This window comes from Perissodus microlepis, chromosome 12, assembly GCF_051167445.1.
Source record: "Perissodus microlepis isolate ML-2025 ecotype Zambia chromosome 12, ASM5116744v1, whole genome shotgun sequence".
Taxonomy (NCBI): domain Eukaryota; kingdom Metazoa; phylum Chordata; class Actinopteri; order Cichliformes; family Cichlidae; genus Perissodus; species Perissodus microlepis.
Window position 1 is genome coordinate 1,411,421 of NC_140472.1, and position 17,087 is coordinate 1,428,507.

Genomic DNA, 17,087 nt, shown 5'->3' on the forward strand with positions numbered 1-17,087 from the left:
AGACAGGCAGACAGGCAGACAGACAGGCAGACAGGCAGACAGGCAGACAGGCAGACAGGCAGACAGACAGACAGGCAGGCAGACAGGCAGACAGGCAGACAGACAGACAGGCAGACAGGCAGACAGGCAGACAGACAGACAGGCAGGCAGACAGGCAGACAGACAGACAGGCAGGCAGACAGGCAGACAGGCAGACAGACAGGCAGGCAGGCAGGCAGACAGGCAGACAGACAGACAGGCAGGCAGACAGGCAGACAGACAGACAGGCAGGCAGACAGGCAGACAGGCAGACAGACAGACAGGCAGACAGGCAGACAGACAGACAGGCAGGCAGACAGGCAGACAGGCAGACAGGCAGAATCAGTTATAGACTAAAATGTATTCTAAACTTTGACTCATCAAAGTAGCACCTTTGGCAGATATAGCAGCTGAACAAACCCGTGCCATTCATTCTACAATAGAAATCAAATATTCCCCATAAATGTGGACCTTGTAGCTGCTTTGCTTTCACTCTTCTGTCCAGTTCAAACCAGGTCGATGGGGTTTAAGTCTGCAGACTGTGCTGCACACTCCATGTTTCCAAGCTCACCATCTTGTTCTTTGTTCCTGAGGTAGTTCTGACAGACTTACGTTTGGGTCATTATCTTGCTGTAGGATGAACCCCTGACCAACTGCATACCAGAGGGTCCTGCATGGATTGCTGTGGTAGCTGTTTTGGTTCAGGGAGCCTCTCACTCTGTACAAGTCACCGACCCTGGATCCAGCAAACAGCCCCAGACCATCACACTTCCTGCTCCATGTTTGACAGTTGATGCCACACACTGTGGATCCATCCTTTCACCTACTCGACAGCAAAGATCCTGCGTGATGAACCGAAGATTTCAAATTTAGTTTCGGTCCATAAAACCTTCTTCCAGTCTTCAGTAGTCCTGCTGTTTTATGGCTCAGGCAAACCTCTTGTCTTATTCTGACGTCTGGCTTTCTTGCTGCAGCTCGTCCTGTCAAACCTGCACCTCAAAGTCTTCACAGTTGAAACTGAGACTCACTACGACCACTATTAAGCTGCTTGAAGCTGTTGTCCTGTGAGCTGCCATCACACTCTCAGAAACTTGTCCTCTGAGTCGTGTCTTTGGGTCTGCAGACGTCTTCCTGTCACAGTTTCTGAGCCTTTGGATGGTGAAGGAAACTGGACTCACTGACACCTGCAGTTTCTCTGTAGGACAGACCTACTTTTATAAGTGTTATGATGGTCTGTCTCTCTTCCATTGTTAATTGCCTTTTCCCCCCATTTGTGTAGCAACACTCTACTTTCTGCAGTACAATACTGTTCAACTGATGCTCATGAGTGTATGGCACCACGGTGTGTTCAACACTGCTTTTATGTAGACAGAGGGGGAAGTAATCCAGAAAGTTGGAACAGCTGCAGGAATTAGTAGCAGCAGCTTTCAAGGCTTGATCAACCTGCATTGCTGCAGAACAGATTTAACCTGTTAACCCTTGTTGTCCCTGAAAAAGGCTTTTTGTATAATTCTGAAATGTACATTATTTTTCAGTTTTGAGTAACTGCACCTTTGTTTATCCTCTGGCAGTTCACCACTCACCTTTGTACCATTTCAAGCTCTTGATTGGACTGAATGACTTGAATTGCAGTAAATAACTGGAATAATTCTGAATTTAAAAGTTCTAAAACTTTTGACTGGTAGTGTAAATGAATGAAGGTACTAGGAACAGTAGATTTTATCTACTGTTCTGATTTTATCTGTTTTGATTTTTGATTTTATATACTGTTTTGTTTGTTTGTTAGTTAGTTAGTTAGTTTGCTTGTTTAAATCATGCTTTTTATTTGTTTTTGTTTCTAATGTCTCTGTAAAGTACTTTGAATCACCTTGTTGTTGAATTGTGCTATACAAATAAACTTGCCTTGCCTAGTAGTTGTGGTCTTTCAGCTGTCCATTTGGAAAGTGTGCAGCATATGCAAGCACTGGCTCTATAGACAGGGACACTGTAGCTAACTACGATGCCCTTCGTGTCTGATTCTGTTCTGCTGCTTTTAGTTATTCCACAGCAGATCTTCTGTGTCAGTGTCACCCTTTCCTAGCATCCTCTTCTGTCGCACCAACCTTGTGCATGTCCTCTTTCACTACATCCATAAATCTTCCTCTTTTGTTCCTGCCTTGCAGCTCCATATTTCAACTATAATAACTATAATCATCCTTTCTCTTCCCGTCCAAACCATTTCAGGCTTGCCTGCCTTGTTATGAACATAAACTAACACAACATTTTTAACGTGTGGGGAAGTTGGTGGCAGTGTTGCTGTGACACCTCCACCACCATATTTAGTTTAGATACAAACCTGGCACCACAGGGTAGCTCTGCCGGCCTCAGCCAACTGTTGCACAGTGTGAGCTGACTCGATTTCCCCATCCAGAGGTGTCAGCACGCAGGAGCCGTGGTGCTTACGTCTAATGAGAGAGGACGAGGGAGTGAGAGGAAGTGGTGGATCAGCAAGATAATAGATGAAAAACTGGCATATGAGCAGGAAAATACAGAAAATGAAAATCTTCTGCCTGTTCATGTTTGATGTAGATGTCAGATGTCTGTACACACTGTAACATTCTTACTCTGATGGAGGGTATTTGTTTGTCAGCTTCTGCTAACAACAGACAAAAGTGGGTTGACAGCCGTGCAGTTACCTGAGGCGCAGATGAGATGCCGGCTGGTCCAATTTCTCTGCGACTCGTTCCTTAAGTTCACTGTATGTCGTGTCCAGAGGGACAGACAGAGCCACAGTGTAAATGTAGTGAACCTTCACCACCACAGAGTCTGCCTCTGCTCTCTGAGCTGAGCTGGCATGCTGCGAATACAAGAACACGTCTAAAGATAAATCATCAGAAAACAGGTTTTTTAGATATAATTTTTTGTCTATTTTTTGTTAAGGTTTGTGAACTAAAGCTGCCTGTGTAGCGGTGTGGTTGCAGCCAACCAACTGAATAGCCCTCATTCATTCATTATGTCATTATATCATTCACCTGCAGTCGTCATTTCAAACATAAGAGACATGAGGCCCAGTATGTACCCAGTGTTGGGTTTGTCCTTCCTCGGCTACTGCAGACACACGATGAGCTCCACGGAAAGGCTGGAGCTATACACTACTGTAACTGGTTGTGTTACTGTACAGACGTAATTTGCTGTTCACTGTCAGCCAACTGATGACGTACTGGACATTTCTAAATGCTGTACGGGGAATTAAGTTGTTAGCTAAGTGACTTATTTCATGTTTCTGAAAACTGCTTCACTGCTGACTGGTATGTTAAATAAGTTTGAAAAGAAACTGAAACAAATAAGTGACTAGTTTAGATTTGTGTTTTGTTTTAGAACATACAACATACCAGTGTCACAAACATCTGCAGCACTGCATGCATGCGCTGTGTCGTGAAATCTCAACAAACCGTCTGACGACTGAAGATCATTTGATTTTCAGGAATCTTACTAGGTTTTAATGTTTTGTGGTTGTTGTTGTTTGACTTTTGATTCAAAGACTTCTCTCTACTCACCTGAATAATTTAGCAAAAAATTCATATCAGAGCCCAAAGTGAAACCTTCACAACGCTGTTTAACAAGCAGCACCAATATTCACGTGTCAGGACAAGAGTCACGTGAGAATATTTACTCCAAAATCAAACACGTCTGCTTTCCTCCAGTGTCACAGTGACTTAACTGGAACAAATCAACATTACGCTGCTAAGTTCAACTTTACAAAACGGTTTCTTCAAATGCACAAAACTTATTATATTTAGATCAGGGAAAAAAGTGTGTGCATTTGTGTGTCCAAGGCAATCAGCTGTGAGTCCTTCTTTCAGTGCATCGGCTTTCATCTTTCGAAGGAGGATTTACCTGCTCTCGTGCTTTGGCTGTGCATTTGGGAGTCTCAGAGTGGGTGGCAGTAATGTAAGATGGAGGAGGTGTGTCTGAGGTAAGATGTCCTGCAGGGAAACCACAGTAAAGTGCATATCAGCAAACACAAAAAGGATGAAAGCCCACTTGAAGCTTGAAGCTCGTGCCACTAGAGCCAGCAATGATTTTTTAAATCATTGTTTTATCTCCAGTCTTCAGTGCAGGCTTTATCTTCCAACAATACAACTAAAAAGAACAACACCAAACACATATAACCAGTAAAGTAGATTTCATGGAAAACCATCCTAAGAGCTGCACAGTGTGTGCGTTAGCATCATCCATTACACAAAGGCACAGACAATCTTCCATGATACTGTGTAGTGCATCAAAAATATTCATGTATTTTTCTGCATTCACAATTTTATCCATTTTGACAAGACCCTCAACACCACTGGCTGAGATGCAGCCCCAAATCACGAGACAGCCTCCACCTTGTTTTACAGATGTCTGCACACACACACGTTGCACCTCTCTCCTGACCTTTACTGAACATTGAAACAATTTGAACTCAAATCTGACTATTTATGACAAGGCTTCAGCCAACAGTAGATGGATTATGGCACAGTTGTGATGCAGTGGGTTCGGGGGGCGGTGCCAGGAGGCTATCAGAGGGGACTGGTTGTGTAATTGTGCGCTCTCCGTTCTAACAGGCAGCTGGGCCTACACTGTAAAAAATGATGGATGTTACATTTACAAAAGTTTAACTTTCTCCAAAAGTTGATTCTGTTCATCTGGACGTTTTCAGTGGGAGAAACGTTTCGTCACTCGTCCAGGTGACGTCTTCAGTCTCAGCTGACTGCAGGTTTCAATCTTATTAACAGCACATTTGCATAATGACTGAAACCAGCCCACTGAAGGAACAATGGGCTGGGAGGTCAGTCTTAATTATGCAAATTCTCATGACCACTTGCATCCCAGTCACGGAAGCGTTGGAGGCGGTCCGTAAGAGATTACAGGATGACCCCAACCTCAGCAGCAGGACCGCTCTCAGCATCGACCAAGTGTGTTTGAACTGTGTCTTCATTCCACCTACTTCACATACAAGTGTCAGTTCCACAGGCAGAAACATGGGTGTGACATGGGCTCCCCAGTTTCACCCATCGTGGCCAATTTGTACATGGAAGAAGTGGAAAAGAGGGCTTTGCTATCCTACCCTGGAACACCACCAAGCCATTGGTTCAGATATGTGGATGACACCTGGGTGAAAATCAAATCTCAGGACGTACCACAATTCACGGATCACATTAACTCGGTGGACCGACACATCAAATTCACCAGGGAGGATATGAAAAGTGGGAGGTTAGCCTTCTTAGACTGTGAGATTTCCATCAGTAATGGGGGACATCTAAAAGCTGACGTGTACTGTAAACCTACACATACGGATCAGTATCTAAGGTTTGACTCTCATCATCCACTGGAGCACAAACTGGGCGTCATCAGGACGCTACAACACAGAGCGAACACCATCCCCACAGACACAGCGGCCAGGGAGGCAGAAGAACATCAGGAAGGCCCTGAGTAAATGTGGTTATCCCAGCTGGACTTTTGTCAAAGCTGGAAAGGCTCCTAAAGAAAGCTCCAGCCGATCCAGGAGAGAAGGACAACCGCTGCCTAAGTGAAAACCTGTAGTGATCCCGTACATGTCAGGAGTATCGGAACAGCTGAGACGCATTTTTTTCTAAACACCAGGTCTCTGTGGCTTTTAAACCCCAAAACACGCTGCGCCAAAACTGGTCCACCCCAAACAGAGTAACATAGTGTACGCTGTTAAGTGCCAGGAGGACTGGCAGGATTTATACATCAGGGAAACCAAACAACCTCTGGAGAAGCGGATGGCACAACACAGCAGAGCCACCTCGTCAGGCCAGGACTCTGCAGTCTATTTACACCTACAGGCCAGTGGACACTCTTTCAATGATGAGGATGTAACATCCTGGACAGGGAGGAACGCTGGTTTGAGGGCGGAGTCAAGGAGGCCACTTACGTGAAAAGGGAAAGACCATCTCTGAATTGAGGAGGGGGCCTAAGGGTACATCTGTCACCATCTTACAATGCTGTGATTGCAGCCATTCCCCAACTCTCTGTGAATGGGACTCACGGACATGGATCAGTGGTTGTTGATCAATGGTCATGAGAATTTGCATAATTAAGATTAAGGAACTGCCCTCCCAGCCCATTGTTCCTTCAGTGGCCTGGTGTCAGTCATTACGTCCAGATGAACAGAATCAGCTTTTGGAGATTTACTTACCTGGATGATTGAGAATGCATCAAAAGTCTAACTTGTAATTTGAAAATAATTTCATGTTTCTATGGTGAACGTAATTAAATCATGTAGGATCTTTATGAAATTCAACAACTTAATTTGTTCTTGTTGAGATGACGTGATGCAATCTAGTGAGAGTGGTTAGTTGCTGGACTCAAGAAATTCACAAGATCGCACGAGATTTCAAACTGCAGGAAAATCCCTGGAGTTTTAAAAGGCAGACAACTACACACACACCATGTATGCTAGACACTATTTATTGTGGTTTAACCTGTCAAGGACAAAAACGTACGGAAATATTCTGCATCAAGCCTTGAAATCATAGCCTTTCCTACTTTTGTTGAGCCTCGATTGACAGCTTGGTGGCGTGGTGGTTAGTGCTGTTGCCTCATAGCAAGAACATGGGTTCAAATTCACAATCTGGCTAGTTTGCAGTGGGTTCTGTCTGAGGACTCTGGCTTCCTCCCACAGTGAAAAGTCATGCAGTTAGTAGAGTTAGGTTAATTGGTGATTCCAAATTACCCTAAAGTGTCAATGTAAGTGGTTGTTTGTCTCTATGTGATAGACTGGTGAGCTATCCAGGTCGCACTCTGCCTCTTAACCTATCACTTCTGGGTTATACCCCTGCAACCCAGATAAAGATAGGAGGATGGTAGTGGCTGTAAATCCATTCAGCTTTTATGTTAACCAGACTCTAGACTTTGTTGAACATTATGTAATATGAAGACAAATGTAATTATTTAAGTGACCAATTAGTACTGGGGTAAAAGTTAATGAATAGTGTTGGGGTAAAATGACAAAATTGTGAAGGATTAAAATATTTCAAGAGCTCACCTTACTTCATTTAAACATGTTTCAATCACGTTTTATCAACACAACATGCACAGGCTTACTGAATATGAATAAGTACAGACGTACCTTAACAAAATCTGCATTAGCTTTAATGATCACCACAGGGTGATACCAATAGTTTGTTTTGGAAAAGACATTCCTGATTAGTTTATGGCAGAGGCGGGCAATTGAGTTTTCCAATGGGTCTGAAATCAGGTCAACAAGAAACTTCATAAGGCCTTCACAGCAGACCCAGTTTGTCAGACGGCCCTGTGGGAAAATGAATTGCCCACACCTGGTTACACATCAGATCATTACTGATTTCATGAAATAAAAGAAGTTCTTTTTATAAATTTTGTTCATTTAAAGTGTCAGAAAGGATTTTCTCTTTCAGGATATGACCACTGGCTAATGACTTATGTTTGTCAAGTCACTGGTTAGTGAGCATGAAGTTTAACAGTCAAATGACCCCTTGCCATCACATCTATTTTCAGAACAAGCTGGCAATGGCAAAAGCCAACTAGCATAGTTTCTATTTAGCATAGTTTCTATTTAGCATAGTTTCTATTTAGCATAGTTTGCCCTGTTTTGTTTCCCTGATTAGTTCCAGCTGTGCTCCATGGTGTCTCCCCCTCCCTAATTATTTTGTATGTGTTTACATCCTTTGTCACCCTCAGTCCCGTTTTCTTTTTCATCACACTGTGTTCTTTAATCTGTAGTGTACTTATGATACTGTTAGCATTCCTCTTTCTTACTGTTCCAGATCCTCCAAGTGTTCCCTGGCATTTCCAAAGTTTCTCATGGAGTTTGGTATTTTTACTGCTTCCTGTTTAGTTGCTATTATGCCTCCAATAAAGGGCCGTTCTCGTTTTATCCCTGCCTGCTCTGATCCTGTATTCTAGGTCCTCTTTCGCCAGCAAAACTGACACAAATATGGCTGCTGTGTTTTACAAAGCTTTTCTTTTCAGTACTAATTCAGTCTGTGGGGAGGATGCACCTTCATACTTCATCTGTGGTGCAACTCCAGGTATCCAAAAGTTAGTACTAGTTAGTACAAAACAGCTATACCAATTTATGTTGCCATGTCAACAGACATTTTAATATTTTATCCTTGTTCATCAGAGCATGAAACCAACTGGCGGCTGTTATCGTTCATATACAACAATTTGGCAGAAGATTTACTTAAAAAAAAAAATCACACAGTAATCCATTTCCTGGTTTCATGTCCGTCTTGTTAACAATGTAATACAACTGCAAATCTTAAGAGTACTGTGATTACAACCATAGTTACAAGTTTCATCATAAAGATTTTGTATTTTTATATTTTATGTTAAGAAAATCTTCCAGGAAGATTAAAATTACGGGACCATCTGGCAAACAGGAAGACACGAGACCAAACACAGAGAAAACATTGCTGTAACGTTGGGATGATCTCGCACAGCGGAGAGTTGCTTTGAAGGAGCAAATGAAATGAAAAAAGGTTTAAGATAAACCAGAGTGTGAGTGTGAGTGATTTTTACCCTGAGGAGGAGCTGCAGGACTATGCTGAGACTGTGGGCGAGTGGGTGGCTTGAGTCCTGGTGGGAGGGGAATCCCACTGGAAATTCTCTGTGGAAGGAAGCAGAACAGGAGAATAAGTAACGAAGAATTTTCTTTCCACAATGAAAACAGATTTGTCACTGAGCAGAAACTTGGGTTTTTTGTTGAAATTGCCTTTAATCCATTTAATGTCACCAGACACAACAGTTGTGTTGTCTCATCTCGGTGGGTGAAGCAGAGAAGAACTTAGCAAGAATGTCATTTTGATCAATCTGTAAAGTGCCTCCATTAAATCTCTTAAATGGGCAGCATGAACATAAATACTGTGTGTTGTGTTATTCAAAGAGAAGTTTATTACAGTGTCCTTTTTGCCTTTGGACGTCTTGACATCTGCTGGTTGAAGAAGGGATGCTGGCAGAAGTCCTCTCTGCAAATAAACGACTAAAAATTAGATTTGTGGCCATGAAAAATAAAGCTTGTATACAGAAATTCTCAGTATTGTGACAGCAAAAGAATACATTCTCAGGAACCTGAGCGGGAATGAATACATATTAAGATTTATATAAAATATAAATAATAATAATAATAATAATAATAACTGTATTTATAAAGCGCTTTCAAACAAAGTGCTGTACAACTATCTGAAACTAAAGAGATAAATAAAATAAAAGTGATACATAGCAATACAAGTAAAAAACACAATACAAGTTAAAAACAGTAAAAATGTAAAAACTCAAAGCCATAGAATTAAGACATGTAAGACTTTTAAAAACCTCCACAGAGCACGCCTGCCTAAGATCTTGAGGGAGGCTGTTCCACAGAGACGGGGCACAAAAAGAAAAAGCTCTCCAGTTGTCTTTTTTCTGGCTCTAGGAACCTTTAGAACAGGGGTCCCCAATCCCAGTCCATGAGGGCCGGTGTCCTGCAGGTTTTAGATCTCACCCTGGGTCAACACACCTGAATCACATGATTAGTTCATTACCAGGCCTCTGGAGAACTTCAAGACATGTTGAGAAGATAATTTATCCATTTAAATCAGCTGTGATGGATCAAGAAGACATCTAAAACCTGCAGGACACCGGCCCTCGTGGGCTGGGATTGGGGACCCCTGCTTTAGAAGGCCAGAGTCAATCTGTTTAAAGTGATAATCATATTTATGATCAAAATAATGTTAGAACATTGGGAGAGGAGTGATGCTGGCCTGTAGTCTTAAACTGTGGTATAACTTCACACTTTTCATTTCATTTGGAAATGAACCAGTTCAAAGAGATAAGTTGCAAAAATATGTTAAGAGCTCTGAAATACCATCAACTACTTTTATCAGTACCATTGCAATCAGCACATAATTAATTTTTGCACATATTAACAAAGGTTTTGACTTCAAACTCATCCAGAGAGAAACTGAATACAGATTATTTTGAATTAAAGTTTCACTTATATTCTCTCTTCCATGTTCTTGAATCTTTGCTGCTTAAATAAAAGTGATTAAATCCATTTACTATAATATTCATATTGTCAGATTCAAAATCCTCTTTCATTGTTTCAGATTGCAGGTCACTCCTCACCTGTCCATCATATATGACAGTGGCCATCCCATCTCTGTTCTCCTCTCCAAATAAAAACACCGTTGCACCTCCAGGCACCGTCAGCTGTCCTGGTCCTCGTGCCATGTAAGGGACACGCACTTGCACGTATCGAGAATCCCTAACAGGTAACAGACAAAATAAGCTGTAAATCTACAAGCACGGCTTTGCTGTAGCCTTGTAGTAGCATCGCCCACACACATATTCTGTGTCATCACATAACAAACTCACTGAGCTCCATCCACATTAGGCTCGTAGAAGCCAGGTTTCTGTGCAGAGGACAATGACAGTTAGCATCTGCAGCAGCTCACAGTAACGTCACACATACGCTGTGGTCAGGCTCACCTGCTGCCTCAAAGGCTCAAAGCCTCCAAAATCATCATTGGGTATCATAGAGGAAATCACCTGCAAAGGGAGAGCATTACACATGAATGAATTTATAAAGTGCAGTTTAAATGACGTGTTTTAGTCATATTTCAACTGTCATACATTTAGTCAGGCGTTTATATTTACTTTAATGAGCTACACTTATTGGTTTGTTTGGGTTAAAATAACATGATACATGTGCCAGGATTCATTTAAGCTTATTTTAAGGGCACATTTTAATTATTTCAATAATCGGATTGTCATAGTTCAGCATTTTGTGTTTGTGGACTTTTGAACCTTGTTGTCTTACGGTCATTTATGTCGTTATGTTGTATGTCGCTCGATGCTGTCCTGGAGTTGGTGACTCAGTGTTGTTGTTTTGATTAATATCATCTTTTGTTTCAGTTTAATTCTTGTTATGTTTCTGGTGAATTTCTGGTTCTTAGGTTTTGATGCTTCCTCTGTTCTCTGTGCTCCTTCTTTTATTTTGACATTTCCTGTTCGCCGTTCAGCCTCTGTCCTCGTGTCGGCTCTGTGCCTGTCCGGGTCATCCCTGTCTGTCAGCTTGTGTCTCTGTGTCTGTAAGCTCAGTCGGTGTGTTTCCTGTTTTACTTTGAAGGTTAGGGTTTGTGCTGTGTTTTCTCCCGTCATGTTCAGTTCAGTCTAGGTTTCATTTTTGAGGTTTTGGTTTGTTTTGTGAAGTTTGTTTCTTTGCCAAGTTGTTGTTCCTGTGAATAAAGCTGCGCATTAAGTTCACTCTCCCTCTGCTGCACTTGAGTCCTCCTGCCTGCCTGCTGCATAGGACTCAGCATGACAGATGCAGATTGAATTGAGGTTGTTTAGTTCCTTTTGCATCTTCTCTCTGTCTCATTCAGTGTCTTTGTGCTTGTCTTCCTAGTCTTGTCTCTGTCCTCTCTCTGCATCTGTTTCTAGTTTATTTTGTGTGTATCATGTTCTGTTTTGCTTCCTCTGTCCTCTGTCTGATTGATTCGAGCTGCGTTTCCACCTGTTGCCCATCCTTTCGTTATCTCGTTAAAATTGAACTGAACTGTTAATTGCTGATTCTAAATGTGCTAGCCCTGCAACAGGCTGGCACCGGAGCCAGGGTGTGCCCTGCCTTCTCACTGTGTGACAGCAGGGATAAGAGGGTCAGAAGAAAACGAATGGATGGATAAACACGTGTACCACAAGCACTCTCTACGTACCGTTGCTTTTCCCAAGAAGTCTCTTTGCTGCAGCTGCTCCACATCCTGTTTCCTGGGACGAAACACCACACCCTCAGGTACCAGGAGAGGATCCAGGGCCTGCTTACTCTGTTTTTAAAGTTATAGTAAAGAGTCTTATGATCATAAACTGACTCCCAGCACCGTGTTCATGCAGTGGTGCTGGTGTCAGTCATTGTGCAAATATCCCGTTTATAAGGCTGGAAACCTGCAGTCAGCTGATGATGATGAAACGTTTCTCCCCCTGAAAACTCTACGTCCAGATGAACAGAATCAACTTTTGGGATTTACTTAGCGACAGTAGAGTCTTACTGTAATATTACTTTAGAATAATAAAATCACCATTTGTACTTAAGCACCTATATTTCATTTTTTAAGTCTAGGCTTTAGACGTCATTGTAAGTCTTGTTTGGTGAAATATTTGTTTTATTTAAACCACTTCAATCTTTTACTTTGTGAAAATCTATAAAGCATTTGTTGACCTAAAACTAGCACGAGAGAGCCTGCGGTGGTAAAGGTCCTTTGTTCAGGTGCTCTTAAAGCAACGGGTGACTCCATCGGCACTTTCTTTGTCATGTATTTGTCATGTAAAATTCTCACTGCTGGTCCATTTGATTGGATAATAATAAATACCATGGTAACCACAAAACCTGAGGCCCATGGAAGGCTTTGTGACATGTTCAGTTTTCCAACAGGGTATTTTTTTTTTCAGCTAAACCAGGATCGTACCAAGTAGTCTTTAACCTTAAACCTAAAAACAGCTACAAATACTAAAAACAAATGAACTCACCCTGATGCTCTCCAAAGCTGCCTCCATGCTCCCCCCTCGTCCTGGTCCTTTCTCCTGGGAGGCTGACAGCAGGATGTCCCTGGCCTGCTCCCACTGGCCCATCTGACAATACACAGCTGCTGCATTGTATAACACCTTGGAACATATCACAGTTACCCATTTTAGTGTATTCAAACAATTTCTGGTGAATGACAGGTTGTTTCTTCAGAATAGATTTGGCATTTAAAATGAAATGAAACTGCTTTATTTTAGATGTTCGCTGAGCAGCAGCTGAGCTGGTAAACTGGATATGTATGATTCTTGTGGACGATTCTCTGAACAACCACCACAGCTGTTATGTAGTTTACATTATGCTGACTGTATGTGATGATGAAATGTTTAAAACTCACAGTGGCACACACAGTTGCACTGTTGTTTGGAACCAGTAACAAAACCATCACATGTGTCTTCTTCCATTAATGAGGCTTTGACAGCTCACAGGTGTGTGGCTGATATTTGAGCTACACAAAGGTGGTGATGAGACAGGACGGGGCTGAATTTCCTTTTTATGCCGTTTTAATGTGCACTGAACCGAATCCTTGATGATGGTGTGTCCTTGTGTCGAGGTGTGTGTAGGTGAGGCTGAATGTCAGACCTGCCAGCTGTACAGTTTAAATCTCAGTCCCAGCTGTTTGTAGTCGATCACTACGTTCTCTCGCATATGTTTCTGTGCCCAGATGTAGTCAGATAGAGCCTCTTCCAACCTGGAGAGAGAAAGAAATACGGGCAGTATATTTAAAAACCTGAATAGCACACAATGTATAAATAATACAATCACATAGATACCACACCAGCACCAAACTTTTCTGTCAGAATTTGTCATGTTTTAGCAATACATGAACATCTTTCGTAGTTTCGTGTTTTCATATTACATCAGTGTGGCGGGGGCGTGGTCTGCGGTGCCGCTGTGTGAACTGGGTCCTGCTGTGGTGCTGTTGTTGTCAGTGTGTGTGGCTGAAGAGCAGGAGCACCGGTCGGGTCTGCCGCGGTTTGTTACAGTCTGTTTATTTGGTTTATTTTAACAGTTTTTCTTCTTCATTGTCTGTGTGGAGCATATGATGTAACGTTGGTGGTGATGCGAGGTGCTACACATCTAAGTGGTGTTATTCATTAGTGAAGAATGATGTAAATGGTTTTTTTAGTTTTTCAGATTTTCCAATAAGCTGTTTTCAAATTTAACGTAATCTCTGTTTCTTAGTTTTAGATGTTTTTTCCTCAGTTGGTCAACTGAGAAATGAGTTGCCAGGAACTAATCCCAGCCCACCTCCCACACTGTGAGGGTCTCTGGTGTATCAGTACAAAGGAAAATTTCACAATTGTCTGTTCCAGCTTTCCACCACAATGGTCCACAGGCCGTCTCCCATACTCCTCATAATACACCCTTTAATGTATTTAGTGAATTAACATATGGCGTACTGCATATGATGGATGAATTATATGATTTTTGGTTATTTTTGTGTGTTTAAATTGTGTATTTCGGCACATCCTGTTCTCTGCCTCTTTGTTCACATTTATTGGGCAAAATCTTAAGTCGTCATGAAGTCGAGCGTTAGCAACTATTACCAGATTTTATGTTTAGCTCTCATTTAAATCTTATCAATAATCCATCATATTAAAAACTAAATATTGTTTGTCTCTTTGTGTTAGCACTCAGATGGACTGACCTGTTCCCTCTTTCTAGGATCCAGTCCTGTTCGGACTTTAGCTGAATAATCAGGATTTATTACTGGGCGAGTGTTCCTGAAAGCGTAGCCTTCTGTCAGTCTGACTCTCTCCGTATATAAATCATCACATCTTGTTTATGTTGACACTTTACACAGCGTCTTTTTGAGAAATGGTAATATGTACACAGACTACGAGTTAGTTTGAAATGGTCCTTCTTACCTGCCCATCTCCATCATCACTGCTCCTCGCTGGAAGAAGGCGACAGCAAGGCGTTCATCCTTAGCAATGGTTAAGTCTAAAGCCTGGATACCAGAGAGGGGAAAGACGACATCAAAGCTTTACTGTACGTGTGTATATACTCACGAGTGATATAGTAAATAATAATGCATGTACAGCTTTTTATTGACCTTCTTTGTATGTTTTTCTTCATCTTCACTCCTTCTCTTTATCTCTCTCTCTCTCAAACACACACACACACACACACACACACACACACACACACACACACACACACACACCAGTGATCCACATATGATGCTCAGTTTGCTCATTTACAACCTGGAAAGTCCAGGACGTTTACTGATTTGACAGCGTTTGTGAAATAACCAGTAATCCCTGACAGCCACTGGTTATAGATTATAGACGTTTCCATTTCAATCATTTGGAGTGACTCACCTTCAAGGCCAAATCCAGCTGCCCCAGGGCCAGGTAACATGAGGCAGTATTAAACAGCGTGCGAGAAGTGGGCTCACTGATCTCACTGAGTTTGGCCAGAGCTGTTGGCCAGTCCTTAGCATCCACAGCCTCGACCGAATTTTGCCACAGTTGCAGTAACTCAGTGTAAAGCATCCTGTAAGCCAGGAGTGGAAATACAAGACAGAGACACTCTGATATCAATCTACAGGTGACATTTGATTTGATTTTTTTGCATTTCCGTGTTTACTCTCAAAGCAGATGATTTTATCACAGTTACTTAATGCGGTTATAAAGTTATTCATGCATAGAAAAATAATTTATACATATTCTAATTTTTCTTTTTTGACCCAATACGAACAAAACAGGAAACCCTTAAAATCTGATAACAAATGTCACTTTTAGACTCTCGTTGTGCAAACACAATATTTATGTCTCATATTGGTGCATTACATTAGAAATAGGTATAGATATATAAGATATATATAGATAGAGATGTGTGTGTGTGTGTGTGTGTGTGTGTGTGTGTGTGTGTGTGTGTGTGTGTGTGTGTGTGTGTGTGTGTGTGTGTGTGTGTGCCTTCATCCTTCATGGTGTTGTTTGAGGCTCTCAGCTTTCTAGCTGCTATTTTCAGTACTGATGTTTTCTGTTAGCCAGATGATTTAAAAGCAGCCTGTTTATATATTTGTGGGGTTTTTTGTCTTACTGACACTAAATGTTGGTCGCTCTAAAATATGTTACACTTCAGTGAGAGCAAGTCTGAAGATTTTGTCATTATTCCCACATTTTCGGAATATCGATGACAATAATAACTATTTGTGTTAAGAGCAATAGGAACTTCTGTCAGGCTGAAGAGAAGCTGGTGTGAATGTGAGCACAGATGGTTGTCTGTGTCTCTGTGTTAGTTCAGTGACAGACTGGTGACCGGTGCCCTGCCTCTCGCCCTATGACAGCTGGGGTGAAATGTAAAAGGATCAATGAAAGGATGTTTAAGAGAAAGAAAGAAGTAGTCTGATGGAGAAGAGTAAGGTGATGTAAAAGAGGAAGACAATTACACAGGTATTAGAGAAATACAGTGATCTGGTTAAACGAATATATCGAACGCAGCAAGAAGAAGGAAAAGATGCAGCTAGAGAGAAAGTTCACTGATCTGTAACATTCAGCACAATTTTCCTGGAATACTTCCTTGTACCATATCCAGTGCCTGTTTGCCCGTGCTGCTTACTTCACTTCACACAAGTTTAAATGTTTCTCTCTGAAATATCACTCCACACTCAGACTGCTGCTTACCTTTTGTTCCTGAATGAGCGGCTGCTTTGAGTTCTGTCAGTGTTCGTCTCTCGTCCTCTGGACCTGTCTGTGCTCACAGGGAAGTGTGAGTAAGACATACTGATCTCCTCAGAAGTCTCCACCCAGCTGCAACAAAGAGGTTCTCTATTCACATTCCAGAGATAAAACCCACAGTGGCACAATGACTGTGGAATTCACCTGTTAACGCTGCACGTACCGTAAGAACGGCGGTTACAAAATACATGAATTGCCCATGATTTAAGCATACCTGTTTGACATTATGTCCTGATTCTAATCATATATCATTTATAAGTCTGAGTCAGTGGATTTGTTTTAATTTATACAGCTGGTCCCACTGAGACTCAACGTCTGATCATTAAACTAACAATGAAATACCTCACATTGTCCAGTGTTTACAGTCATATCATATTACGCACCTATAACTATGGTGTAGCTTACATTATATCTCCAAGCTGTTCTGAGCTGAATCTATTCACACTGACCTTTGACCTACCTTTACCTGAAATATTTCACAGAAGGAAACGAGGAGACAAAGTCATCTGTTTTCCAGAAATCACAGCTCTGCACAATAGGAAGCTAACAGAGGCATTAAAAACTGCCATAAAGCTGCAAAACAAGGAAAAGGATGACTTTTTTATTCATACTTTACTGGGTCAACCGGCTGCACTGGTTGTGTTTTACTGTTTATGTGCATCACGAGTCTTATCATGGCCCTGCCCATTAAAGAAATATGTAAGCACTTTGTTGCAGTTGCTGCTGCTGCTAAAAGTGAGGGAAGTTTAGGATATCTCTGCATTGGACATCCTAAATTATCTGAGAAAATCATCATC

At 41.8% G+C, this 17,087-nt stretch overlaps 1 protein-coding gene across 1 annotated transcript in view; it reads right to left on the reverse strand.

Moving 5' to 3' along the window:
• Positions 1 to 16,864, reverse strand: part of LOC146375555 (neutrophil cytosol factor 2-like) — a 20,795-nt gene extending 3,931 nt beyond the window's left edge. Inside the window, exons 1-15 of the mRNA XM_084947209.1 lie at positions 16,751 to 16,864; positions 16,237 to 16,362; positions 14,929 to 15,103; positions 14,473 to 14,555; positions 13,184 to 13,292; positions 12,550 to 12,684; positions 11,742 to 11,849; positions 10,516 to 10,575; positions 10,402 to 10,439; positions 10,153 to 10,291; positions 8,946 to 9,014; positions 8,569 to 8,656; positions 3,895 to 3,983; positions 2,694 to 2,854; positions 2,354 to 2,462 (exon numbers count right to left, since the gene is read on the reverse strand). Of these exons, the coding sequence (XP_084803335.1) occupies positions 2,354 to 2,462; positions 2,694 to 2,854; positions 3,895 to 3,983; positions 8,569 to 8,656; positions 8,946 to 9,014; positions 10,153 to 10,291; positions 10,402 to 10,439; positions 10,516 to 10,575; positions 11,742 to 11,849; positions 12,550 to 12,684; positions 13,184 to 13,292; positions 14,473 to 14,555; positions 14,929 to 15,103; positions 16,237 to 16,334 (1,461 nt within the window). The 5' untranslated portion in view covers positions 16,335 to 16,362; positions 16,751 to 16,864. The remainder of the gene's footprint in view (positions 1 to 2,353; positions 2,463 to 2,693; positions 2,855 to 3,894; positions 3,984 to 8,568; positions 8,657 to 8,945; positions 9,015 to 10,152; positions 10,292 to 10,401; positions 10,440 to 10,515; positions 10,576 to 11,741; positions 11,850 to 12,549; positions 12,685 to 13,183; positions 13,293 to 14,472; positions 14,556 to 14,928; positions 15,104 to 16,236; positions 16,363 to 16,750) is intronic.
• Positions 16,865 to 17,087: the final 223 nt, after the last annotated feature.